The sequence below is a fragment of the Aptenodytes forsteri genome, unplaced genomic scaffold (genome assembly GCF_000699145.1).
Source record: "Aptenodytes forsteri isolate BGI_AS27 unplaced genomic scaffold, ASM69914v1 Scaffold282, whole genome shotgun sequence".
In the NCBI taxonomy this organism is placed as follows: domain Eukaryota; kingdom Metazoa; phylum Chordata; class Aves; order Sphenisciformes; family Spheniscidae; genus Aptenodytes; species Aptenodytes forsteri.
The window spans coordinates 1,818,971-1,845,843 of record NW_008794089.1 but is presented as its reverse complement, the minus strand read 5'-3'; the positions used below and the strand labels follow the sequence as shown (position 1 = coordinate 1,845,843).

Here is a 26,873-nt window from a genome sequence, read left to right as displayed (position 1 = left end):
AGCAAATTGTCTCGGGCAAATGACTGAACAGTCAAAGAAAGATGCCCATGAGAAGTACTGTTGTGCTTAAAAACTCTGAAACAGATCAGCATTGCAGGTAGGGTCAGCAAACATCCAGTAATGCAGCTACTGTACACCCCCAGAAATGCCCAGATAACACAGCTACTCTGTTGGCTCAAAGATTCTTGTTTAACTTCTACTAATGGCCAGCCAGAGCTATCCAAGAAAGTCTTGCACGGTAGCTTCTCAGTAGGAGTCTGTAGGTTGCTGTCTACAGGAGGGGAAAAAACAGCAGACGACTCATTTCTCCAGAGTATGAAAGGCATCTCTGCATTACAATGTAAAACACATCCAAACTCAGTTATTCAAGTACTATTGGATGTTTTCTTATATGAAGGTCTTCAAGGAGTGAGAAGTTGCCCTACCTACATCAATGCTCAGTATGTAATTCCATAGGGGAAGAAGCCTGAAAGAACAGTTTAATTCAGGTGCAATTTTTCTGATGTGGCTTCAAGTGAAGGCAGCCAGACGACTGGCAATGAAGCCTTATGGAAGAACGCTCATTGCCCCACTCAGTGTCACACTGCTTTTCGTTCAGTTTTCTTCTTTACTAGCGCTTTTTCCCCCTCCCTTACAGCAACGCTAATCAGATCACCCCAGTACTGCTTGTGTTATCAATAAGCCGTTTACCTTTTGTGTGAAGGAAAAACTGTAATGTTAGCACAGAGCACCGAACTCCTGTTCACTAAAAAGGGTAAGAACATTCTCAGTACATTTGAAACTAGGAAAGTCTGTAGCAACATGGAAAGAAGGAAAAACTAGCTTAAGAGTTTCTATTCATTGTTTTACAGCAAGAAAACTTTTGTCAGGGTTTATTATAAAGGAACAGCATAAGGAAACCAAATAAATAGTTGAATAGTTAACAGTATGCAATATAATAGTACTAAACTTCAATTACATAAAAATTAAACTTTGGAACAGCATCAATATGAAAGATTTCTTAGGAAACTAGGACTCAGTCCAAGATCCTCAGACCTGTACATTGCAAAAACCAGTCAATTTTGATGCCCAGTTGGTCCCAGCTTTGCCCTCTGAGAACTATGACCCATCCACACAGCTCCCTAATCCCTCTCTGCCCCATCATACACATGCTGTTTTTCCAAGTGTCTAAGGGAGAGTGAGTGGGAAGCACGAGGTACGAGTTGTGCTTCATTGTTTCAGAGGAAGCGGTATCTTCTTCCTCATCTGATCGCTATATTGAACAAGGTTATGCAATTTAGCCTAAGGATGCTCCTTTCTTCCTTAAAGCAGCAGTTAGAGGAACAGAAAGAAGGCAGCAATGACCTCATGCTCCCAGAAAAACCCCAGCTGGGTTCTGGGGGAGGTGGAATTGAGGGTTGATTTATCATTAGTTGGACGAACTGTCTGATCTAACATGGTGAAGTCAGTGGAGAGAACTTCAATAACTTCAGCAGAGCTACATCAGACCCTCCGTCATTCGTTTCTCCACTCACCAACACTGTGCAGTCACACTGAGCTGGATTCTATTAGCACATCTCGCCCAACGCAGGAGGAGAAGGGAGGGATCTCCGCTGGCTCTCAAGAGTGACTGACTTAAGCAAATTCATCACCCTCTGGAGCAGGACTTTTCTGTGCTCCCAAATAAAGAAGTATCACCACTGTGATCTGGAATCGTTCCCCGATACAGATTTCTTTACCTGTGGGACACGTGCATCTCTTCCTAGAGAAGAGCAGCTCACTGTTTGGCTATACACCAGATGAGTCTGGGTCTTTGACTTGATGTAAACAAAGAAATATATACACAGTACAACTTTGAAATCTGTATGTCAAGCCAGTTGATCAAATTCTCTTCTCATACAATTTTTAGATCAGTAGATAGTCCCACTGAAGTCAGGAGTGCTAAAAGGTGTTTGAGGAAAACCCAGCATTATGTATTTGCATTAAACGCCAAAACATATCCTAAAATACTCCTCTTGACATGTGTCACTGAAACACTTCCAATGTCAACTTCTCCAGAACACTGAACAATTAACAAAAACTCCGCTATTAAGAAACAAAAAACCCAATAAAAATTACAAACAAAAATAAGCTTTTTTATCTTTGTTAAATTCCTGTCAGCCACTTGAAAACTTGTTTATCTGTTCCATGAAATTAAAAACTTGGCACATTTTCCTTGGATGCCATTTATCAACATTTTCTTTTATCTAGAACATTTATTGCATATCAGAAATTCACTTGGCTAGGATATTTTTATTTAGTAGAAAACACTGCTTTCCAGTTATAGCTATGAAGCTCCACACAGTTCAGTAAATGAATTCTCCTGGTATTTCTTGCAGTAATGGTTCCTCAAATTTAAATCGTTTGGAAATGGCTTTCTGCTCCGTTACTTTTTCTTTTTCTGACTGCCTACATTGTCCCAGTGTATATGAAGCCACTACGATTAGTTCTTCTGTCAGTATTGATTCTTCCTCTTCAGTCTTCTCAGCATCTACTGATTTTTCAGAGGCAGAATCTGCATCTTTCTGGGTGACATCACTGGTCTCCCCTCCTGTGCTCTTATTCCAGGCCCTGCAAGCAGGATTATCGCTTTGTTCTAACCATGGATGTTGAAGACATTCTTCAGCAGTTGCCCGGTCCCTGCAGAGGAAGGAAAGTGTTAAAACAAATGTCCAAATGAATTTGAAATTCAGTATCTTGCAGAAGAGATCCATACAAATTATTCCAAGCATATCACTGTATTAAAGACAGGCTGATAGAACTTAAAAAAAAGTGCTGATAGCAGCTACATTTTACCAAAAAGGACCAACAGCAGCCCAAGGAGATGAACTGCTAACATTTAAAATAAAGGAGTTCACAGGTCCTTAAATATCACAGTTTACGCTCCCATGTTGCCAACCAACTTTCAAAGCTTATACAGATTTTTTTTTTTTAATATAGGAAAATTATCCAGTCCTTACATTCTTAAAGTATTCCCATAGACAAGCAGTAGGAAATTTCAATAGTTGACACACCCTATGAAGAACTGGTGAGGTTCCACAGAAAACACCTCTTCTATTTTGAGACCTGGAATTTCCAATTTGCTGCCCATTGAGAAAAGCAGTAATGAACCACAGAAAAGAGTAAGGTACTCCACCAACTCATCAAGAATAAAAGGCTCAAAGCACAGTTCATTTAAAAGACATCAGCAAGGTACCTGTAAAGAAAGTCAGTATACTATACCACATGCTACAATTCATATACAGTTTCCTGAAATGAATTTGAGTTTTAATTACTAACACTAGGACACATTCAGAATATGCAAGTTTGGAGGGAAAGGGAGGACTTCTCTTTTCACATACATGAAAAGTAATAGCACAAAGAAATATGAATAATCAAAGTTCCCTTATACTTTAAAAATGAAAATGCCAGCACTTGCTACATTTAAAACGAACCCAGTCAGACATATTAGCATATACAATTGTGTATTTTACTTACTCGGGTTTCTTAACCAGCAGAGTTTTGATGAAATCCACAGCAGACTCTGATATGAGGTCAAAGTCTTCTCCAGAGTAACTTATGTTCATTTGAGATATATTTAAGAATGTTTCTTGTTTATCATCCCCTAAGAAAGGTGATATCCCTGTTAGCATAACATATGCCAGCACTCCAATGCTCCTAAATTAAAAGTAAAAAACAGAAAAGCAGTTTTTTAGGGTTTTTTTTTTGTTTTAAGAAAAACCTTTTCAGTAAAATAAGTTATGATGACCATTAATTTGTTCAACTTACCACATGTCAGTTGCTGTACTGATCGGGTCATAACTCAGAATTTCAGGAGCTATTCAGGGAAAAAAACACGTTCTATTTTTTTGTCATATGCAGACATTATATTGTAGTCATATAGTGCAATAACGGGCATGTGGTAAAATTTAACATAAGCCATTTGAAGCATGACAGTCTTTTGAAATAGAGATATTTCTATTCAAGTTATTTAAGTGATTACTATCATTCATTGGTTTTAAGTAAAAACAATTGTTTTCCTTTTATTGTCCTCTTCAGAAGCCAGGCCAGTCTCCTTCCCAATTAAGGAAGCTGTATAGAAATTTCTTATGGAAAAATGAGAAATATCCAACATTCCATGTTCCAGCACTGAAACCCATACCCATAAAGATATACCATACAACTTGAAGATTTTTCAAGTACATTTTCAAGGCCTGGAATGATTTGCTTTTAAAAAGATGAAATGGATACAAACCTCCACAAGCTACAATATTATATTCAGAGACTGAATATGTTATTCTGAACTTTTAATCCAAGTAATACTTGTCATCACTGCTGGTAAGAATCATCTAAAGTCTGTACTCATCTTCAACACAAGCACACAATTATCACTCATTAGACTGGCAAAGCTTACCAGTTCTAGCTTTTATAGCAATACCGCGTCCAAGTAATAACCTGATCTTTCAACACAGTAACTACACAGCCAGCCTGGCATTCACCAAATTGAGGTAGTTTCTCTTTTCACTCCCGCAAAGCCTCGATAGTCCCCTCCTCAGGGCTACATCACTCAGAGTAACAACTTACCTACGTATTCTGGAGTTCCCATAATTTCTCTTAGTTCCTCACTGCTCTTCATTATTCTGGAAAGGCCAAAATCTACTATCTTAATGTCTCCCAGAGGGGACTTACTGGTTAGTAGAATATTTTGGGGCTGAAAAACAAAAGGAGGAGACTTTCAGGATCACCCAAATCTAATGTCTATGACACCACAATATTGCATAATTATTTTAGATCATGAGTAGCAATAATGCATTTCATAACAAGTGATACCCAGGATCGTTTATTTGGGGTTGTTCCCCCCCCAAGGTGAACTTGAAGAGACATGTAGGCTAAAAGGAGTGGCAGGATTTTCTGTTTATAACAGAATCAAACATCTACCTTTATTAGCTTAGAACACATACAAAAGACATGCCAGTAGCTATCATTTCACAATAGCATATAAATACCTTCACATTCGTACCTTTAGTCCTTCATGTCACCTTATTAACTCCCCTTCCCTCCCTGCTTCCTTCCAATAGATGGTGTAAAGTAACTCCTGTCGAAGGGTGTCCACAACCACCCCATCATTTTAAAAAACCTGAACACATAAAACTGTTTTGACTACACCTGTTTAAAGAAAGTCTGTTGCAACCGACATCAATCTTGTTCAAAGTACAAACAACTGTATTACAGAATACTAACTGAAGAACAGTTTAAAAAAAATACAGCACCCTGAAAAACAGGTTTTTAAGAGCATCACCTTTGGATAAACTTGTTTGGTCTGACATCACTAGATCTTGGCTGTCATCCTTCAAAGCAACTTTGTGGTCATTAAGAAGTTCCTTACTGTCTATTTTAAATTGTAGCTCAGTTAAAAAAAAATCTGAAAACTAACTTTAGACAACAGGACTTAGATTTTTTGCAACTCAAGCATAGCCTTGCCAAAAAAAAAAAAAAAAAAAATGGTGTGACCCTCCCTGCCCCCAGGCCAATGGTCACATTGGGTTCTATCACATTGACTTCTATGACATTGACTTCTCTGAATGGTAACACTGACAGTTGACACTACAGTCATGCCTCTGGTGAGCCCAAGTTCCATGAAAATGATGAAGCCTTTATTTACTGAGAACCTGGATCATCTTGCATCAGGGTGGTTGAAAAGGGAGGAGGGCAAAGAGTAAGAACACCAAAGCAACCACTGACTGATAATCCCAACTGGATTAACACCAACATTCATACTTTTTCCCTAATCACCGAGCCATTCTCTCGTTCATCCCCTTGTCAATCATGAAGGCATGCTTTCACATGAACAGCCTCGCTTTTGAACACAGACATAAAACTGGGCAAGAACATTTTAAAAGCCTTGAGCCAGTTCTCCTTGCTGCAGGACCTAAATATAGTCAAGTTCTTTCAGTCCTGCAAAGTTAAACCATGGTATTTCAAACTAGCTCCATGATGTTGTCAATCTATTTTCTGTTTGTAAATCTACGCATTAAGAACAGCTTATTTTTTTTGCTTACAAACTGGGATCTGGTGGCCGTACAAAGGCTTTTGGAGCTGCGCATTACCATATGCTTTATAGTTCACATTTGTTATTCTGTATTTGTATTAGAAAAGCAAACATCCAAAAAAGCTGACGACCATGCCTCCCTAATTAGCCTCTCAGATGTTCTTCCCAGTGGGAAATTTAGTTACTTTCTGAAGAGGCAAATAGAAAGCATGAGAAAAGCATTTGTTCTCTATATTTAAACGAGGAAAAGTTTTTAATGGAAACATTTCGTGAAACCCTTAAGCTTTGTATTATAATATTTTAGTAGACAATGTCGTTGCCAGAAGTTTATTATTGCTCTCCTGGTAGCCATTCTAAAACGGGCCTTTCACTCTTACCGCCAAGCAGTTTGTTAATAGGCAGGTATAGAGTATCCAGGTTCTACAGAACCTATTTTGATTATAGCCTTATTTCTTAATTTATGGGACTTGCATTGCTTATTTTGGGAAATAAAGTGTGATGCCAGTTTAATATGCCTACTCTTTTAGTGACTGTTGCATTTTTTTTCCACCTCCCCCTCCACTGCAGTAAGGCTTAAAGGTTCCAATTTAGATCCTCTTATGTTGTGCACTGAACAAAAACATAAAAAGAAAAAAAATCCCTGACTAAATGGACAATCTGAATGGATGTACTTTACTACAAGATTGGCATGTGCACAGAAACCACATGATGTGGCCACATGAGTCTAGGCCAGAAACAGGTACCTTTGGAAAGATTATAAAAACAAGACAAGTTGTATTTTTCCAAGCATACTGTCAGCAATCAGAAACTTGGGCTTTAGGAATTTGAGAGGTTGGTTATACCTGTATCATCATATTACAGTAATAGCAGTGAAAAGCATCATTTGTCACTGCAAACATTAACCAGTCTTACATTTTTCACTTAAATTGGACTAAACTACTGTCACATGAAAGAGCATAGCTTTCTTGATGCTATGAACGTCAGTGCAAAGGCCAAACCAAGGCAACATATACAAAAATCTGGTCTCATCTAGAAACTTACTCTGTAAGTCGCACAAATTGTTTGTAATAAGTGTACTTAGTAAAACAGTATACCTTTCAACCCTACCCTGCCAGCAGGTTTTGGAATCTTGTAGGCTGACTATATAATGGCAAAATCCGTACATTGCAAATTTGCCATTATTCCAGAAGCTTCTATGAGCCTCTGGCCCTAATATTTCTTGTATCTTTAGTTGGTTTCAAGAAGAGTATGACTAAGGACACATAATAAAGGTCATGTTTTTAAACTAATCGATGCCTCACCTTAACCTGCAACGTTAATGAACTTAGGTATCTAACTTTATGATACTGTAAAAAAATCAGATCCCTAGAAGAAAAGACAGGAATTATCCAAGGAATAATGGGCAGAAACAGGAAAAACAGACTAGCTGGGATACCCCAGCTACATTGTGTGTAAAGACACTAGAGTAGGCTGATCAGACTGCCCTAAAAAAAGTTAAAGGACTCCCATATCTTTAAGCAATCGAAATGGAAGAGCAGAATTTGCTTGGGGGTTGGGTTTTTTTTGTCAATGTGTACAAGTGGAAAAAAAAAATGCAAGAGTCACTAAACGAGTAGACATATTAGACTGGCATCACACTTTATTTCCCAAAATATGCAATGCAAGTCCCATAAATTAAGAAATAAGGCTATAATCAAAATAGGTTCTGTAGAACCTGGGTACTCTATATACCCTGCCTATTAACAAACAAAAGCTTTGCTTTAATTGCTATAAAGGTTTGAACTCCAGACTAAACTGTTTGTTTGCCTTGAAAAATTGATATTTTAATTTTTAACTCTTTTCTTAGTTTCCTGGGTGTTCCTTTAGACAAGGAATACTACACCTCTATTAATACTACACTTCTGCGTAATAAACATTCCACCTTAATCCACCTGGAAAACTCAGTTGAGAAAATTAATCTGTAATGTTCTTGTAACAGGCCACTTCTTTTGTAATTGCATTAGTTTGCTTTCTGAATATTGGTGTAAAATGACACCCAAACCAATTTCAAATAATGATTTTGCTAGTTGTCCTCACTGAACACAACATCTTGAAAACAATACAGAAGAAGGAAGGGAAAAGTTGTCTGTTGGATAACCAGAGTAATACATATTATAGGAGAGTGCTGCTTGGAGCAGCCATTCTCCCAGACCCTGGGGCTGTGCAAGGCTCTTCACCTATCTCCGCTGTAGACAAGAGGCAGCTAGTCCTTCCTCAACCCCCATGCCTTTTTACATTCTCTTCCATTCCCAACTACTTTAAGCTTTTACCAAACACCAATTCAAGATCAAGTCAAACAGCAAATGAAAACACAGAGAAAGGACTCTTCCCTTACTCAGCAGCTTTTATGCACCATTAAGAGGAGATGAAAGACTCCTGACTACAATCTATGCACACCCTGCAAATTAAATAGCATCAACACAATACTGTCAAGTGATACTTAATTTGCACTCAGTAGCATTATATTTGCTCTTTCTCCAAGTCAAAACTGGATTACACGATTGTATTTTGCTATTATAAACAAGCCATATTTCAACCATCTTTCAGGAGAACCATGCTTTTGAAAAGAAACGATCAGGTGGCAACCTTGTTAAGCCACATCAAAATACCCCATTTTTTTCTGCAGTGTTCAGTCTCATAGGAAAAATCTTGCATCTAATAAGGGGGCAGACAGAAGTTAAAGCAAGCTAGCTGTCAGTGTCATAGATCTGGTTGATTAGATTTATAATATAAAACTACAACAACAAGCTGACAATCACATACTGACAACCATTTTGACTTAAATTCTTCTGGGCGTAGAGCCTGACTTTTTTTGAAGGTGCAACATACGGACAATTGGATAGACCTTTACAAAGGTATTTGTACCAGACAAATGGAAGGGAAACCTTTAGAGATCCAAAAGGTGAAACTAATAGCATAAGGAAAATATTTTAGCAAGATTTTGTAAACTTTTTGATGTTGGCAAACACCTTGCTTAACAGCAATACACTTTGCACAAGTCTTCCAAATGTCACCCCACAAAACCAAGTATTTAGTAAATTCCATGGTGCTGTAAGCCACTAGGTAAAGCAGCATGAGCCATACTATACAACAGAAGACGGTTTGAGGCCAGTGGGTTAATAAACATGCAGCCAAACCCAGCACCCAACTTCAATTGGAGTTCCTTGAAAAATGGACCTTTTTTTTAAAGTCTTGCAAGGCACATGGGTCAATCAATCTTCACAAGTGATGGTTTTTAATCCTACAGTTTCCATCATCTTTATTTGCCAATATTCTGAAGAATTCCCGAGACCTTATCTTGCAAAAGACCGATAGTCTTATATATCATGAAAGCAATCACACTGCAATTAGGACTCCTATTAAGATCCACTTTTCAAAAACACATTGCACCCTGCAGTAACGTATAAACATATTAAACTCAAACACCAGACAATTTACTCTGCTAATTAACCTTCATAAGCCAGCAAAGCAATGCTGGATCTTTCAGCGAGAACTGGATATGCTCAATTTTATAACATAAAAGTTTTCTGATCAGTTGGAAAGTTTTTAAGTAAGCTTTTTCTGAACTTTGAAAAAACTACCTGTCCGCAAGCTGTAATCAACACCCCAGTCTACTTTTGCCATTGAGTACTGTAGTCAAATAAAGCACAGCACATTTCTGATTACAGATACCCAATTGATAGTGCTAAGGAACACCACAGCTTTAACTACAAACATGTATGAATATATACTGTCCACAAAAGACAGGTTTTAATTTTACACACTTTGCTTCAAGGAAATTCAATGGCCAGCCGTAGTAGAAACACTGAGTAACTTGTATAAGCGTACTGGAACTTTAAGGAATTCTAACTGCTCATTTTTAGTCCTTCTGAACACTTCTTCTCACATCATTTGCTAAAAATTTTCCATTAATTATTTTAGTACAATTATTAATATTCTATGTGTATGACTAAATCAACAGGCTACAGAAAGTTTTAAAGGATTGCACAGATAATTTGAATAAATGGTTGGAAAACCAGGCAGGTGAGATATTTGTGTGCAAATATTACTCATTATCTGCTTTAGCTGATGTGCTAGGTTATATATTAAGTATGTACAGCTTGATACTGGAATCTACTGTTAGCTTTGTACTACTGCCAAAATGCAATTAAATACAAGTAAGGATCTCAGCAACAGAACAGAAGAAACAGGTAGTGTCTTACTACATACTTAGTAAATATGGGAATTGGAGGTGTAAAAAAGAATTCAGAGATTTTAAATACAAGATACTTTTTATACTGCCTTTATTAAGTAGTTCAACCTCAAAATGAGATAAAATTGCACCTTCCATATGAGCGTATGGATGGAAGCTAAAGAAAATTCATTGCAGCTTGCTGCCAACGGGAGACAATAGTTTTCTGGACCCCTGTTACAACTCCCTTCTTAACCATAAGCAATACTCCGGATTTCGTATGATGGCAACTGTACTTTTCTCTTGATTTGGGTCAAAACTATTTTTCAGTAAGAAAAAATATTTACTCCAGTAAATCATAATTGATATACCAATATGGTGGTGGCCAACTGGTTGGCAGTAAATGACAAACATTTAAATTAAGTTTTACAGTAATTAAAAAAATACTGAAGTGTTATAAATATATTTTACACGTTAATATACTGTTTACCAGTCCTGTGTGAACACTTCATTCTGAAACATTACACTTTATACTACCAGTGTCTCTGCCATCCTTCTGCTTCATTAAAACTCAAGTCAATACAAAAACCAACCTGTTTTTTAACGGCCATATAATACCCATTTTTACTGCACTTTAAAAATGAGCCAGGTCTTACCCAAAGAACTAGTTCGCAATTTAAGGTGTAACACAAGTCCACTTTTGACTTCATTACATTTCACTTAATCAAATGAAGTTTATATGTGACATAATCATAGAAACTCCCCAAAAGGCTTGCAACCCTGGTGCCTACTGCATCTCAAAGGTTGAATTTTACCATTTGAGGAATAACTAGATAAAAATTGTGTTAATTACAAATTAGCATTAGTATGACATATAACCAATAAGAAAGTCAGCAGATAAGAAATTAATAAGAAAAATACAGCAATCTTACCTTTAAGTCAAGATGAACCACATTGTTTCTGTGCAAGAATGAAACTCCTTCTAAGATCTGCTTCATAAGTCGTTTAACATCTTTTTCTTTGAAGGCTTCCTCTCTTTCAGCCACACACTGGTCAAAGATTTCACCTCCAGCAGCGCTATGGAACAATATGAATTTTATTATTTCAAAGACTAAGTTAGAGCACCCGTTTTGTTCTACTTGCACTATTTTATTTAGCGTAAGCAAGATCAGCAGGCAGTAGCATCCAGTAGTGATATTTTCAGTTCTTAAACATTTGGCAAGCTTTTACAGCCTAGGAAGACTTCTCTGCAGTATGGCAGCTTTGGAGAGAAGCAAAGATCTTAGTAATTTAGGTTAGAGAATATGAATACTACAGAAACTTTGGGGACTATTTTGGAAACACTACTGACTATGCTTTAAGATGAATGCCACATTTGTTTGAGGGCAGTGTTTACATAAAAGATGTGCCTTTTGCCATTCCTATGAAACTACATGGAAATTTGGCCAAGGTAAGCCTTTGTAAACACAAAACAAAACAGCCCCACCCCCAATCCTCCTCAAAACACTCTGCACATACTCAAAAGACTAAATGTGAAGTTTATAATTGAATTGTTTGTGAAGTCTCTGGTATACAGGGATGCATTAAGTTTCTAAATGGCTTTCATCTAAAAATACTTCTGAAAATTTTAGCTCTCAGCTTGCTTCCTTATCTTTTGTTTGTATATGTTTAAATAAATGACAGAGTAACAAACCAAATAAAAATAACTACAGATGAATGAATGTTTTTAAAGTACTCTGAAGCCACATGCAGCACCATCTCTGTATGACAGCGACTCTAGAGAACTAAAATTGTTTTACAACATAACCACATAGCATCAAAAGTAAAACAAGCAGAGCAGAGGCTCCATCTTAAAACAAGAGTGGGCATAAGGACATTAGGATGGAACCATTTTGCATATGGATTGTTGAAATAGTACTTAGCAACGTATAAATGAAATCAACACATACACGCTTTGTTCTGCATGAAATTCTATAATCATCCCTTAGTGAAAGACGGTGAAACCCCCGAGGACAGTATCTTCTCCAGTTACCCCAAACTGTGACATGCCAAACCTGACTTTGCACAATGTTAATCTTTGCAGTGTTAATCTTTATTGATGCATAGCCATCTATTCTGCCTTTGCTCGCTCTTTTCCAATAAGTTACATTACCTAGGCAATCCAGAAGACAGACAGGCATATTCAACAAAGATGTAACAGCAAATGAGAGTTCTACAAAAATGGTGCATTTGGATTATGTACCCCCAGAAAAAGAACACAAATATACTCAGTCTTTCGTTTTGTCAATACTAACTTTGCTGCTACAGTCTTAGCACCTGAAAATGCCTCATGGTTTATAAAACTTTTTGCCTTCCCAGATATTCTCATTGCTGTTATTTAAAATTCTCCCTGTGGATTGTCTTACAAGCAAAAATAATTTAAGAGGGTTATGTCTTAACATTTTCTAAAGAGTTTTATATTTCTGTTCTATATGCTGGTGTACTGGTACAGAAGTATAATTTGATTTATTAAACTAAGATTTTCTTTTAAAAAAGAAAAGTCCATTAAATAATTATTTTTCTTCATCCTTTATCAATGATGATAGAACAAGAATAAAATGAGTTTTCATCAAAGGAGTATTAGTACTTTAATTCCTCTAGAAAAATTGCATATGCCTGACACTATCACATCTTTCTTCAGCATATTTTTATTTAATTCAAGGAAAAAGTTAGTAATATTTCAACTTTGAACAGAACTCAGGTATTAATGACATGTTAAAAATTTACACTGGATAGTGCATTCTAATATTTTAAAACAAGTTCTTTTAAAAAGCAACATCAATTGGATCTTCAAGATAGGGATAGAAAAACATCTACTCTAACCAATAAAATAAATTTTCTACTTTAAGAATGCCATAATATGTTGCTTGAAAGAATGATTTAATTCCTTGTAGCAGTAATTTATAATGCACATACAGTGATAAGATCTACTACCAAAATTACTAACACGATGTGTTTTACAGCAACAACCCTAGGATTTTGCTGGTATAGCTCTGCCACCTAATATAAGCAAAACAGTACTTCTGCTATTTAATTTTACGTGAAACAGGATTTATACCTTAAAACTGCTGTTGTCAACCAGGGAACACAATTTAATAGACGCAGCTGAAGAATCAGCAACAGGGAGGGCCTTATAAAGCCCTGTTTGCTATATGTCTATTTGGTAGACATCTGTTACAATTAAGTCACACTAATACACAAATTAACATTGAAGTAGGCACCAAGCTAAAATGTAGGCTACCTAGAATTATAATAGTACACTTAAAGAACTTCAAATTAAATGTATTAAAAGTCAAGGCAATAAAAGTTGAAGCTCACAATGTCCCACCACTGAAATCAAGAGACAGCACTACCATATGCGGGGAGAAAACCCTCGATCCAGAAAACTTTTTTTTAAAAGGTATTTAAGTACCTCCCAGTACTTCTGAAGGTGCCTAGGTTCATCAGCATTTTTAAGAGTGAGACAAGCAAATACAGCCCTTGCACATACACACCCCACTTCATGACTTATGAAACAGCCGTTCTCAGCTACCATAGACAAATATACTTAGCTTTACAAAACGTTTCACATGGAAAGGTGGTTTCACATGCAATGTTTCATTTTTCGGTCAACTTTGCTATTTAGGATGCAGATAGAACAACTTCTTCCAGACAATTCATTCTATCCAAAAATTACCACATTCAAGCAAGTAACTAGTGACCCTTTGCAAGATCAGGAGGAAATTTGTTACTGGAAGACTGTTTCATGTATTGTTGCTGGGGAGTGAGCTTAATTGATTCCCTTAAGCAAAACAGACAGCTAGCTGTGAGCCAACCCAGTCACAAGTGGTTGGAAGTACAATGTCAAAATGAACTCCAAAACAATTCTCCCGCATGTCTATGCCAAATTCTGCCAAGCTCCTTAACGATACTTTCAACTCAGTTATTTTGTATTCCCTAGCTAAAGTTCAGGGAAAAAAATTTAATCAAAACACAGAAGGAATTAAAATACCTGCTAGGAAAGTATTATGGGCATGTCATTGCTATGAGTTCTATATACATGCAGACCAGGAGTTCTCTGGTCTTTGTAACATTTACCCATTTTTCCTCTAAGAACACATCTTCCATTAAGCTGTAGCTTTTCTAATGGTCATTATGAAATAACAATTTTGCAAGCCACTAGGCACCCCCACCCACCTCCACAGAAAATGTTCCTAGGGGATAAAAGCAAGGAATTGTCCTTAGGACAAGAAAGTCTTTAGGAAAACAAGCCATCTTAATCTGAAAAAAATGGATAAGGAAATATTTAAGAGCACAACGTTTTGAAATCCAGTGTTACTTAGAATGTGTTATTTCTCTAGTACACACTCCCTTAGCTAAGTGTACGAAAAAACACAAGACATAGGAATTCTTTCCAAACTTAAAAGCTATGGCAGCCAGAATTCTTTAGCTATTTTAATTTGTTTATGAAAGCACTGTTGTGCTATTAACTTCTCTGTAGTTTCAAGTGAAATCCAACTGCTCTTAATCAATGAAAAGCATGCTAACATTTTATTACTGCTTATCAGCATAAATGACCTAAATGACTTCAGTTGGAAGTCTGGAGCAATAATCTTGGGTTACAATTATGTTGACTTTAAATTCAATGGAGACTGCATCCTTCAAACATATCTTAACAATGCACTGTATGGAATTCAGCATCCTACTTCTTTCAAGTGCACTTACAATACACTACCACAGTCATTTAGCGTATCATTAGAAAAAGATTGAACAAATCCTCAGAGTACAGATGTGTAGATAACAAGTTCCTAGAATACACTTAGTTTCAAATGCTGAGTGAGACCATATACAGTCTGCAAGGGCCAAAAATTTACTTCCTGAATCTTATGCTCTGTCAAAAGTCTTTCTTGAAAGGGTTAGCTTTGGAAGATAAATGGAAACTCATCTGCTTTCTGTACACAGAGCTTATATTACAAGAAGATCACACCGAGGTGGTTGTAACACTATCAGCAAAGGTTCACGTTCACTACTGCTGACAGTCATATGCCCTTTCCTTGGCTAGGCATACCATTAGATAGTAAGCAAGCAAGTGAACTTACTGAGAACTTTTCCAGTGTAAGGCTACCATAACATACCAGCGTCCCCAAAGGCTGAGAAAACTGTAAATCCGTATCTGATGAGAGGACATACAGGAAGAGAAGCATCCAAATGCATTAAGTTGTAGATACCGTTCTTTTCAGTTCTTGGCTCTCAGACAAATGCATCTGTCTTTTTTTTTTTGCCTTAGCCTTTCCAATCAGGCAGCCCAAGAACTGAATGAAACACAAACAAAAGGTAACTAACTCCATTTGAGAAGTTTTCCTCTAAAACTTTTTGAAAAGCTCCAGTCTTGATTTGAGACTACCATCTAGAACAACTTTGTGAATTGCTCTAATAGACAAAATGCACACATTGGAGCAGCAGTTATTTCTGATTACAGTGGTTTTGCTTCAAGATCTGTTGAATCCCATGCTAAATGAATTGTTTCCTTCCAGCAGACTCCTACTTTAATCAGTCACACCTCCAGTAAGTAGGACAATAAGTAATGTCAAGACAATACAAGTAGTAACATTATCCAGGTCCAAATAACTATAGGTGAAAAAAGCACTTCATGCAGCATATCTAATAAACCCTGACCATGTCTTCAAGATGATAAAGACAACTTTTTTATTTTTTAAATTAAGCGTAACAAAAGTCTACTATACCTACACAAGACTGTGGCAGGCAATTACTCAGTTCAGAAGCTCTTCACAGAAAAATACTTAACGGCTTAGATTTTGACGTTACACATACAGGTTTCTTTAATATCCGACCCACTAATGACCCACTAATATCATCTATCCCTTCCACCGATGTGTAAACATATGGTGATGAACACTTATAAAAACACCAGTTCTTAAGCATCAGATGCTCTGTTGCTAGCTCTGTCAAAAGAAATTGGAAAAAGCCAGGTGGGTTGCATACAAATATTGAGCCCAAAAGTTATAAAAGAAAAAAGCAAATTTGATATCTGGTGTGTCAGGTTATCCAGATTGTATCTCTACCTTTTTCAGTAAAAGTCCAGTTTTCTTCTTCATTCATTCCATTTTCACTGATATATAGAAACATGACTGACCCACAGATTAATTCCAGGCTTTACATACTACCCTTTCAGACTTACTTACCCTTCAACTCCTACTTAAATCCTCTGTTTGAGGTCTTATGCCAACAAAGAGAAGTCAGAGACTGTTGTCAGGGTAGATGCAGACAGCCACCAATTTGCTATCCTACAGCTGAAGCCAACACTGTAATGCCTCATTGCTTCCCATTGTTCAGAACTTAATATTAACAGTTAGTGGCTAATTTTAAGTTTGTTTTCTGTCAAAAATTGATGCTGCTTGAAAGACAACCCTCCACATAACATGAGTATTTCTCTTCATGAAGGCAAAGCACTAGTTGTCCCCCCCCCTTATGACAGATTCAACATCAAGACAAGAAACTTAAAAACCTTAGCAGATAAAGTTAGTGGCCAACAATTAAGTATTTGTTTTTCTCCTTCCCAAGATAAAGATCTGCCACACAGACCATCAAGCTTAATAGAAACTGAAATGCCCTAGAGAAGCTTGCAGTCTAGATACGTTCTTTAATCCTCTGCATACAGAATGTCAGAAATTTACTAACATTCATACCTGTTTTGTTGCAACATGTCTCTGGAACATGCTGACATTAAAGAAGCATCCAGATGTATTTGCTGAAGTCAGGGAAAGACTGTTTTTGTAATTTACAACTCTAACACACAGCTATTTATCTGAAATAAGGTATGACTGTTTGATGCATATAAAAACAATAATGGTGCTAATTACTGAACAACCTGGTGACTACTGAACAACCTAGTTAATACTTTGGATTAAAAATGTTTTGCAATTGTAAGAGAACTGAGTTCTAAAAGAAAACTAGCAATTTTGCATTAAAATTATCACAAAACCCATTGCTCATATCAAGCTTTGGATTCTACCACTCATGTTATATCTCTACGGGATCCAGAAATTTAAACTGCATTCTAGTTAGATCTGTGCTGCTAGTCTTTAAAGCATGTATTTATGAGTCTCCAATAACAGCAGTTAAAACTCCAGAAGCTCTGTCACACCTTTTGCATTAGAACAGACAGGTCAATATTTCATAAATCATGAATTCCATAAGGGCACAATGAAGCTGAAAAAATGTATTCTAGAAGAAAGTTTGCCTTAGCAGACACAGTCTCATTCCATTTCACTGAACTTTACAGATACAGTTTCTTTTGACTTCTAAACAAGATCAGATTGGGACACAAGACTTCTCACCATTTCTTTTTGTTATCAAGCAAGGAAAGAGCTGTACAAACTAGATTTATCTTAGCAGACAGGTTAAGTCACTTTTGAACTATCGAGCCTCACTGTTCCTCTCCTAATTATTTAAAATCTATAGAGCTTGAACAGGATCTTAACAGAGTTCAATAGCAACAAGCATTTGGCTGCCTCTTGGAACCTAGATGTCAAATATCTAAGCCACTGGCATATTAGATGAACAGTCACAACAGCTGCAGAAACGCCCACCTGGACAAACTCAAGGGGGAAAAAACACACAGACAAATGTAGAGTCACAAGTTAAACATAATTTGAAAGAAACTATTATAGGTCTGAATCCTCCTACTCTTTCTTCCCCAGAAAGATAATGATTTAGGGAGTTTTTCATTGTAGATCATAGGGGGTTTTGATAGCTGCTTTTTAACAATGACGTTGCTTTCAATACCTGTTTCATAACTGGTAAAAAAACCCAACAGATTTCACCCTGTCTTTGTCACAGTCAATGAAAAACTGCAGTTTTTGAACAGATACTCATTGCTTCTTTCCTCTTCCTCTTTTACAAGTAGGGAGTGTACACAGTTCATATTTCACTAAAGATTTTTTTTAACTACATAAATTATAGTTCAGCTTTGAAGGATACTACATAATTGGAAAAATTTATTATAATCTGCAGTAGTTACAAGACTGCACATAACTTCTTGTAATACTGATTTTCTTAGCAATTCTTTTTGAACTCAAGCAAGCGTAACAGGTAATCAATAAAATCTTTTCACATTATTCATACTGACACACAGTACTTTCACATTATTAGTTTTAAGCAAATACTGCACAAGATTATTCAGGAATTATTACTAGTACTTACTATTCCAGGACTAAAATCATCTCTGTTGCAGTTTCATAAACTTCATGCAAGTTAATGACCCAAAGGTTGCATTGTGCCAGCTCAAGGACTGCAATTTCGTGGATTATTTCCATCCGACAGTCTTGGCCCTTTCTTCTTTTTCTCATGAATTTTGCTGCAAACTCTCTTTCAGTGTCTTTCTGGATACACTTCTTCACCACTGCAAATTTTCCTCGGAAATGAAAGAATAGTTTTAAGTTAAAATTAAGTCCCTTAGTGACAACATTAGTATGACCCTTACAAATTAACATTACAGGAAACTTGAACTAAATCACTATTAATGAATACATTTAAAATATGTTCTAAATTTAGAAAGATGCCTTGCTAAGTGACAATCCCTACACTTAAGTTAGGAACATCACAAGCCAGAATGTAATTTAACCTCCATTAAAAATAAGGACTTAAAAACCCTATCAATTCAAGGAACATGGATTTCAAAAATACAAAATAAACAAGCTGTGCTAGTTTGCAAGATTAAGGTATCCTCAAACCTTTCATTAAAAAAGCTGGGAGAAACCAAAGTGTACAAACAGGCAATTTATGCTTTCTGTGACTACATTACAAAAACCTACATAATTGCCCAGCTATTGTTTTCTAAAGCATCCCACTATATTCAAGGCAACAGCAACCAGCACTCTTACTGAATAACTGCTCAAAATCCTGCTCCATTTGCCATGCAATATCCAGACTCTGCTCTGCATTTTCAAAGATGGCACTTTGTATTTTCACCATAATATGTCTCAAATGATAACAGCCAGAGTTTTTTGACTGTTTAATAGTTCTCAAAAATCCCTTATTCTTAGTCTCAGTGTGTAAGTAAGGAACACGGATCATTTAAAAAAAAAGCAGTTTGACCAACATAAAGCTTTCTAACAAAATTTTGGGACAATGATAATGTGAATACAAACACACACTGAGCAGAACTGAGCATAGTGCTTAACCCACGTTAATGAGCGTCATTTCTGACAAAGCACACAACCGATGAGTTACACCAAGCCAGCAGGCTAGCTAAAACCACACTGCAGCACTTACGTCAGAAGACTTCCCCCCCAGCATTTTGGACGGAAGTGTCTGCTCTAAACTTCCTTGCAGTGGAGTCCCAGGCCACCTGCTCCACTCTGTTCCATTCATACAGTACAGATTTTTAGATTGAAAAGGTCTATTAATTAATATCTGTCATCTAATGCAATGATGAATTCTCATACTTTGAAGTACAGCAATCTTTTTTTAGTTCTTACCATACAGGTATAATGTTCATAAAGCCTTTTTTATTTATATGTAAAAATTTTCTTATAAAGCTGCAGGAATAGCTTGGAGATCTTTATTTTGGTTCTTTGCTTAACTTACCGTAGGGTTGCTGAAACCGAAATAAAGAGTCCTCATCTGGTTTGGAACACAATTACATGGGTTTTGCCTCTCCTACCTCCAAGCTGAAGTTCACAAAATTAACTAGTTCAGCTCGCGTCAAACTTTTTACTCTCACAGCTCCTAACCTATTGGCAGACTTACATTTCCATGAAATGTAACTGCTAAAACCAAGCTGACCACAACTTCTTTTAATAGGCATTTGTTTCAAAATTACCCAGTCTAAGTGAATTAAGTCAAATAAGCACCCACAAAGTGGGTATTTGCCAGGCAATCTCACTAAAATAATCTGACTTCTAACCACTGATACCACCACAGTTATTCTTCTACGAATAATATTTTGTATAAGCACACATTATCTACAGCACAATAGGTATTAAGACTAGATCAGAGCACAGCCCAGATAGCTGTGAAGGTAGACAAACAGTAAGAATATGCTTTCAATGTCTTGAATCCAATTTTTGAGATAAAGTTCTTAATTATTTAAGTACTTAATTAAATAATTACTAATATATACGTTAAGACAAATTTTGCTTTGCAAATGCATGAAAATAATATTATAGGATTTTGTAGCACTAGGAAGGTGTTGACAAAAGGTCACTATAAAATGCGTTAATCGCTATAGAGTTACCACAGGAGGAACAGACACCTAAAGCCTCGAATAAAGCCTAACAACCTGGTAGGTGCCTGGTACACATCTATCAAAAACCATGTTGGAAGTAATAACAAATGTGTATAGTAGAGACAACTCATCAGGAAACATAGGAATGTGCTCACGATGCCCCTGATCCCAACAATATTGGGAGGACAGTGTTTCTTTTAGGTAGATTTCTAGGAAGTTTGTGACATTAGTGTTGCAGCTACAGGTATAAACATCCCTCCAGCATTGCAATCCTAGCCACGACAGAGCGCAACCTTCCTTATGTAGCCAGTGAAAAGGATTTTAAGTTATTCCAAACGAGGACACGCATCTGTATGATTCAGTGTACAATATAAAGCTATGCATTTATCCAAAGTGTTAAAATCCTTGCTTAAGGTTTTTAGCACCAAAACCAAAAACAGCACAGGAAAAAAACCCTAGCAACTATGCTGATAAGAAAAAAAACCCAACAGACAAAAATAAATTGTGAGACTAACAGATAAGCCCTTTAACAGCAACTTACTTTCATACCTGGTAGATACTAAGCCTTTATATCAAAACCCTAGACCCCTGGGTTCAGCCCTCTCTATTTTTCTTAAATAGTCTTTGAATGCAGAGTTTCCTTCTGGTTGAATGTCGCCTTAGCACAGAGTCAAAACTTTTAATTCTAGCACTGGTGAAGGACCTAGAGAAAGTAGTTTAGAAAAGTTTGAAACCTCTATAATACAGCTTTCAAGAAGCACGGTGTTGTTTTGCATTACATACAAAATCTATCTGGAAGCAAGTTAATTAGCCTAATGAGTACCAATGTTGCCGATTCATCGCACATTAGTCACTATGGAAATAGAACAGTATTCACGGGGCAGCAAGAAACAGCAAGAGCCACCACTGTGTGTGGCCACACATGTCCTGTTTAGCTGAGCTGGCCAGAAGCCTGATAGGTGACGTAATTAAAAGGACAGGTTACACGGGAGTTCAGCCGGCTGACAAATACTAGTTCTTAGTTGTTTAAGACCAAGAATCCTGCCCAGATTCTTTATGGTTATACCTATAATTAGAGCTATTATAACTACAGTCTGTAGAACTCATCTTTTCTGAATACAATCCCAAAAAGATCAAACTTGACGAACCTGATGTTTATAGCTAATAGAACTAATTACTGTGCAGCAACCTAGATTCATGCCTGAAAATTTCAAAGCTAAGATCCAAAGATACCATCCACTGTATGGTTAAGCCAAAAGATAAATTCGTAAAGAATTTCTTTTTGATAGAGACAGAATAGTAGATAAGACAGATATAAACAAGCTTTCCCATAAAGTACACATTGCATACGCTTCATCTTCGCTTTTCTTAAAATCCTGCTTTTCAGAACTCCTTATAAAAAGATCTAAATAGCGAGAAGAGTATTAGATCAGAGCATTAGATGAGAGCATTGCTAGTTTAGGTGTATTGAAAGGAGCTAGCAGAGAGAACACTGCACTGAAGGAAGAACAATTTTGAGAGGAAATACTTAACATGCATTTCCAAAGTTAAAAACTGACTACCAATCATCCAAACACAAACAAAAATGCTTTGAAGGGAGACATGAATAGGAAACTAGAAGTAGTTCTCAGTCCTCACAAGAGCCTCATTCAAGAATTATGATTTAAGATAAATCATATCTGATTACAAAGAAGCTCAATGTCATCTTTTCAGATTGCCAATAGAATTAGCATTGTTTCATCTGGCATACATTACGGCTAAAGCAAAAGCCTCAAATCACAAATCAAATGTCAAATCAGATAAGCAGGAACATTTATGTCACACCAGTTAATTTTGGTTGTCACAGGCTCAGAAGAACAGAAAACTAACCTTACTTTAACAATTATTTTTAAAGTGACCTATAAAACCCTGGCACTGTAACAAAGGCAGGAATAACAGCAATTCCTGTGAAGATATTTACTTTTTATAAAGTTCAGAAAACTTTTCTGATATCCACAAAACTATATGCAATTTATTACATAACTCATATAAAACATTTTTTCTGAAGCGTGGTTTTTTTTTTCCCCCTACAAGTTTTGATTTCCAAACAGCAAGGTGTGGGGATTCCATTTCTGATGTTCACAAATAATTTACTCATAAATTTATTCTCAAATGGTGGAACCAACTACTTGCAACTCTTGATTTTCACCTCTTTTCTACTTTCACTTCATTCCACAACTGTTTCACCCTAGCTGTGCTACTGCAGAGAGCAGCTGAGGACAGAAGTGTAATAGCATGTACATTCTTACTGATGCACAAAATTGTACAAGTGTCAGGTACCACTAAGATGCTCATTACTGAAAGCTACCTGAGAAATAAGCAAGTTCATGCCAGAGTTTGTGGGGAAAAAAAAAGAAATTCAAGACATGGGTTATCTGCACATGAAACTACAGCCAGGTCACTAGTTAGAAACAAAGAATATTTCCTTACTCTGTTCAGTCTCCTCAGATGATTAAAATACTTGCTATTCTTAGCTCTGGGTGGAGAATGACCTTGTCAGCTTTAACAAAGAAACGGGAATGAGGAGAATCAACTGAATTGCACTTGACATACATTCACATGTATGCGCTGCATACATTTCACTAGGAGAAGATTGCTTGTTTTAGAGCAATCATTTAAGGTGACTGTTACCTTCCAGTGAGAAGAAAGCAAGGCCAGTCATTTATGCCTTCATTCAACCCAGCTCTAGCATCAGGACTATTATTTTCTGTACACAAATGATGATTTCCATTATGTATGTAGCTTGTTTTACATAAAAAAAAGAATGCAATAACCCATCAATGAGCTGAAGAATTAACTAATAGTCTAGTAATATTTTGTGTGCAATTAGTTAGGAGTTTTTCGTTGAGGAAAAAGAGCAAAGCAACTAAGTACAATTACACTAGACTCTTTAAAGAAGCTCTAGGTAATACGAAATACATTGTTCCCCATTTTACAGTACAGTTATGGCTTAAGCACAGATAGTAAGGGGAAGAAGAGTTAAGCAATTGGTGTCTTGTCCTCTGCAAAGGTTACACTACTTCAAACTAACCTAACTCAAGCTAGCACCATCTGAAAAGACTTGAGTCTGAGTGAGTTGATGAGAAGTGGCACCCTTAAAACATCCATCAGAGGTAAATTTGATTTTAAACATCATGCAGATGAAGATTTGTGTGAGAACATTCTGATCTTGGGACAGTAAAATTAATAAGGCTGTGAAGACTTGCCCAAAATTTCATTTATTAAAACATTTCATTAAAAAACCTGCCATTTCCGTGTCATCTTAAGCAACTTAAAATAATTTCCTTTCCAGAGCAGCCATTATAACCAAGTTTTTGGTATTTTTCCTAGCAGCTGTATTTCGATAGACTTGCAAATGCCTGTTCAGCTACTGAATGAGGCAGCAGCCTTTTGAAGCACATAAGCTCTGCGTTCTCAAAGCAGGTTTTTTCCCCATGAGCAGAACCTCCGGTGACATTGTGACCAGGTTCCTCCCAGGCTCATCTACGACTTTCAGCAATACTTCCCCAGGACTTCCACCTCTAACATACCACCAGGGGCTAGCAGCCCCAGTACCTCCCTTCCCTACATTGCTAGAACTACACCACCTCAATGTTTTCCCATGTTTCCCCCTCTTCCCACCTCCTCCACACATAGGTGACAAGGGAACAGAGGACAGAAGCCCCAGGTGCCATGGTGAGTTCAGCATACATGCATTGGCTGACTGGATCCGAGGCCAAAGAGCACACAAACCTCCTGAGTTCATGCAGCAGCCTTACTCTCAGCAACGGTGCTAAATCTGCTTTTTCTCTCCCTGCTGTCAGTTTTAAACTCAATTTATACAAATGTTGTTATTCTCAAAACCTCTATCTAAAGTTCAGCTTTTAAATTTTTTTCCCTAATTCTGGGAAGTGGGATGGACAAATACAGAGTGTATAAACATTTTTCATTAGCAAATTTAGATACCAAATTAGAATTAAAATAGACCATGTTGTGTGCACAAGGACTGCTTTTCATCCGAGACAAAAACCTGTCATACCTGGGTGCTAATTTGTCCGAGTCCTTTGTAAAGATAAGTCTCTACTTATGGGTAGAGTTTATACACTTTATGAACAGATAAAAGTGAAAACATTTCTGCTAAGCATACATTATCAATAAAATGACAGAGACAGTTACAAGTGGCAGAGACACTTTCCATTTACCACCTATGCTTTGTCACAATGAGCTAGCAAAAAATTGTTTTTAGTGTGAGTACTTGAGCTGAAGTATCCACTTTTTCTTTTAATCAAAATGTAGTAAAAAAGTAAGCATTTAAAATTGTTGAATAAAAAACCAAGCACATACATTCAAATGTATAGATTTCTATATTCTAAGAGAGAAGACAGTGAAAACATTTGTGAAGTAGAGGAGAGAAAAAGGTAGTCTGAACCAAAATATGTGCAACTGTTGCACATAATTTGACAAACAGAACAGTCACTTAACTCATTTTAACATAACTACAGGTGCGAAATCACAACCTTCATGCGAAGGTCACCTTTAAATGTAGTTCTGGTCAAAAATGACTCCACACAAAAAGCCATGTGTTAAACACATTTACGTGTTTAAACTGCAGACTAAGATTTACTGTAGTACTTAATTTTTGTTCACAGTGTAAAGGTAGTAATTTCAGTTGTACTTTTGTGTGCCAGAAGGAAGCTTCATCTAGTCTGTTTTCTGATTAGGCCAATGAATATCACCCAGCTTTAAGAGAAGCTCTCACTCCATGGCAGAACGGCAAAATATTTTCTGAGAAGTCCTCTGATCTTCAAATAAAAAGTCTGAGCAGCAGTGATACCAGGACATCCTGTGCTACACTGCTCCTACGCCTTCTTGACTGTTGCTTACAATTTAGGCTGTTTCGTAGCCTGCATTTAGTTAGCTTCAGTTTCCAGGCCCTGGACATTTTGGTCACATCATGCTGAAAAAGCTTTCTCACTTTATGGGATGTTTCTCCCACCTGCTTCCCACGTGAATGCTTTAGGCCACTGTGTTTGAACAGGTATTTTTCTATTAGTACATCAGAGTTACTAAGCGAGCATTAAGCTGACACCTAGGCAACCTAAAAATTTGTTAGAGGTACTTACAGCAGCTACATTTGCTTTGAAACGCCTCCTTCCTCTTTAGCTCCAAAGGGGTTGTTTTTGCTGCTGTATAAACTGAGCTACACAGCTAGCGTAACTTGCAAGATAACATATATTAAGGAACGTATCTCGCTGTATATCCTGTGGTATTTCACCTAATCTTTTTTATCTGAACTCTTTAGATAGAGCACCTGTGATTCTGAGTAAGAATACTGTCACTCTTTTCATAAGTGACAATTTCAGACAAAAATATTGGTTTAGTGGTGCTGAAATTCCATATATATAGTCCCTGAGACGCAAAAATCTTTTAATGAGACTTTCTGCCCCCAACCTTGCTTGCTATCAGTCAGGTGTTGAAATTATACATAGATTAAACCTTACATGTGGAGTCACTTTCAAAACCAAGTTTTTCAACCAGCTTTTTAATTCTTTGAAAAGTTCTACCATTACATTATTCTCAAGCATATGCTACCACAAACTAGTCTCCTCTAGACTTGTTTTTCCCCATGTCACAGCTTACAATGCTCAAGGGAAAAAAAAAAAAACAAACAAACCAAAACGGGGCAGGTTTCCATCTCCAATGGAAATCTAGAGCAATACTCTCTGCTCCGCACCGGCTCCCAGGGAAGAGCGCAGTATCTTCCCAGCCAGCTTCACAAGGCTGAGGATGACTTGTTCGCTAGAAGGAGGGACAACCAGCCGCGGCCAGCAGCTGGGGTACAGCTGCGCTGACAGCTGCCTCCCAGCACCCCTTCCAGCCAAGCCAAACACTGCCCGGCCAGTGCGATGGGCACGTCCTCGGAGCTGACCCACAGCAGGGCGAGGCCAGCAAAGGATGCCACTAAAGGCGGCTCTAGCACTGACAGGGCAGTGATCCCCCTCGCTCCCCCCTCCCACTATCATCTGGTTCTGCGCAAACGGGGCAGCAGAGGAAGGGGCAGCAGGTGAATACGCCTGGTGACTGCCTGCCGGCAACTCACCGCGGCGGGCAGCGAGAGAGGAGACGCAGAGCGGAGGGAAGGCACCGACTTCGCTCCCAGCCTCCCCCGGCAGCCGAGCGGCAGGCTCCGCCGCGGGCACATGCCTTGCACTCGGCGCTTCGGGCGAGTCGAGCCGGCGGGGACACGGGACGCCTCCGCCCTCCTGCCACCTCCGCGGGAGCACTCGCACCCCGGGGACGGGGCGGCAGCGCCAGCCGCCCCCCGCCCTTTC

General features: G+C 37.5%; 1 protein-coding gene across 1 annotated transcript in view; it reads right to left on the bottom strand.

Moving 5' to 3' along the window:
- Nucleotides 1-629: 629 nt before the first annotated feature.
- The window catches only part of STK17A (serine/threonine kinase 17a), a 26,722-nt gene continuing 478 nt past the window's right edge, over nucleotides 630-26,873 (bottom strand). Inside the window, exons 2-8 of the mRNA XM_009275007.1 lie at nucleotides 26,691-26,868; nucleotides 18,498-18,708; nucleotides 11,189-11,333; nucleotides 4,582-4,708; nucleotides 3,787-3,835; nucleotides 3,496-3,675; nucleotides 630-2,658 (exon numbers count right to left, since the gene is read on the bottom strand). Of these exons, the coding sequence (XP_009273282.1) occupies nucleotides 2,325-2,658; nucleotides 3,496-3,675; nucleotides 3,787-3,835; nucleotides 4,582-4,708; nucleotides 11,189-11,333; nucleotides 18,498-18,708; nucleotides 26,691-26,868 (1,224 nt within the window). The 3' untranslated portion in view covers nucleotides 630-2,324. The remainder of the gene's footprint in view (nucleotides 2,659-3,495; nucleotides 3,676-3,786; nucleotides 3,836-4,581; nucleotides 4,709-11,188; nucleotides 11,334-18,497; nucleotides 18,709-26,690; nucleotides 26,869-26,873) is intronic.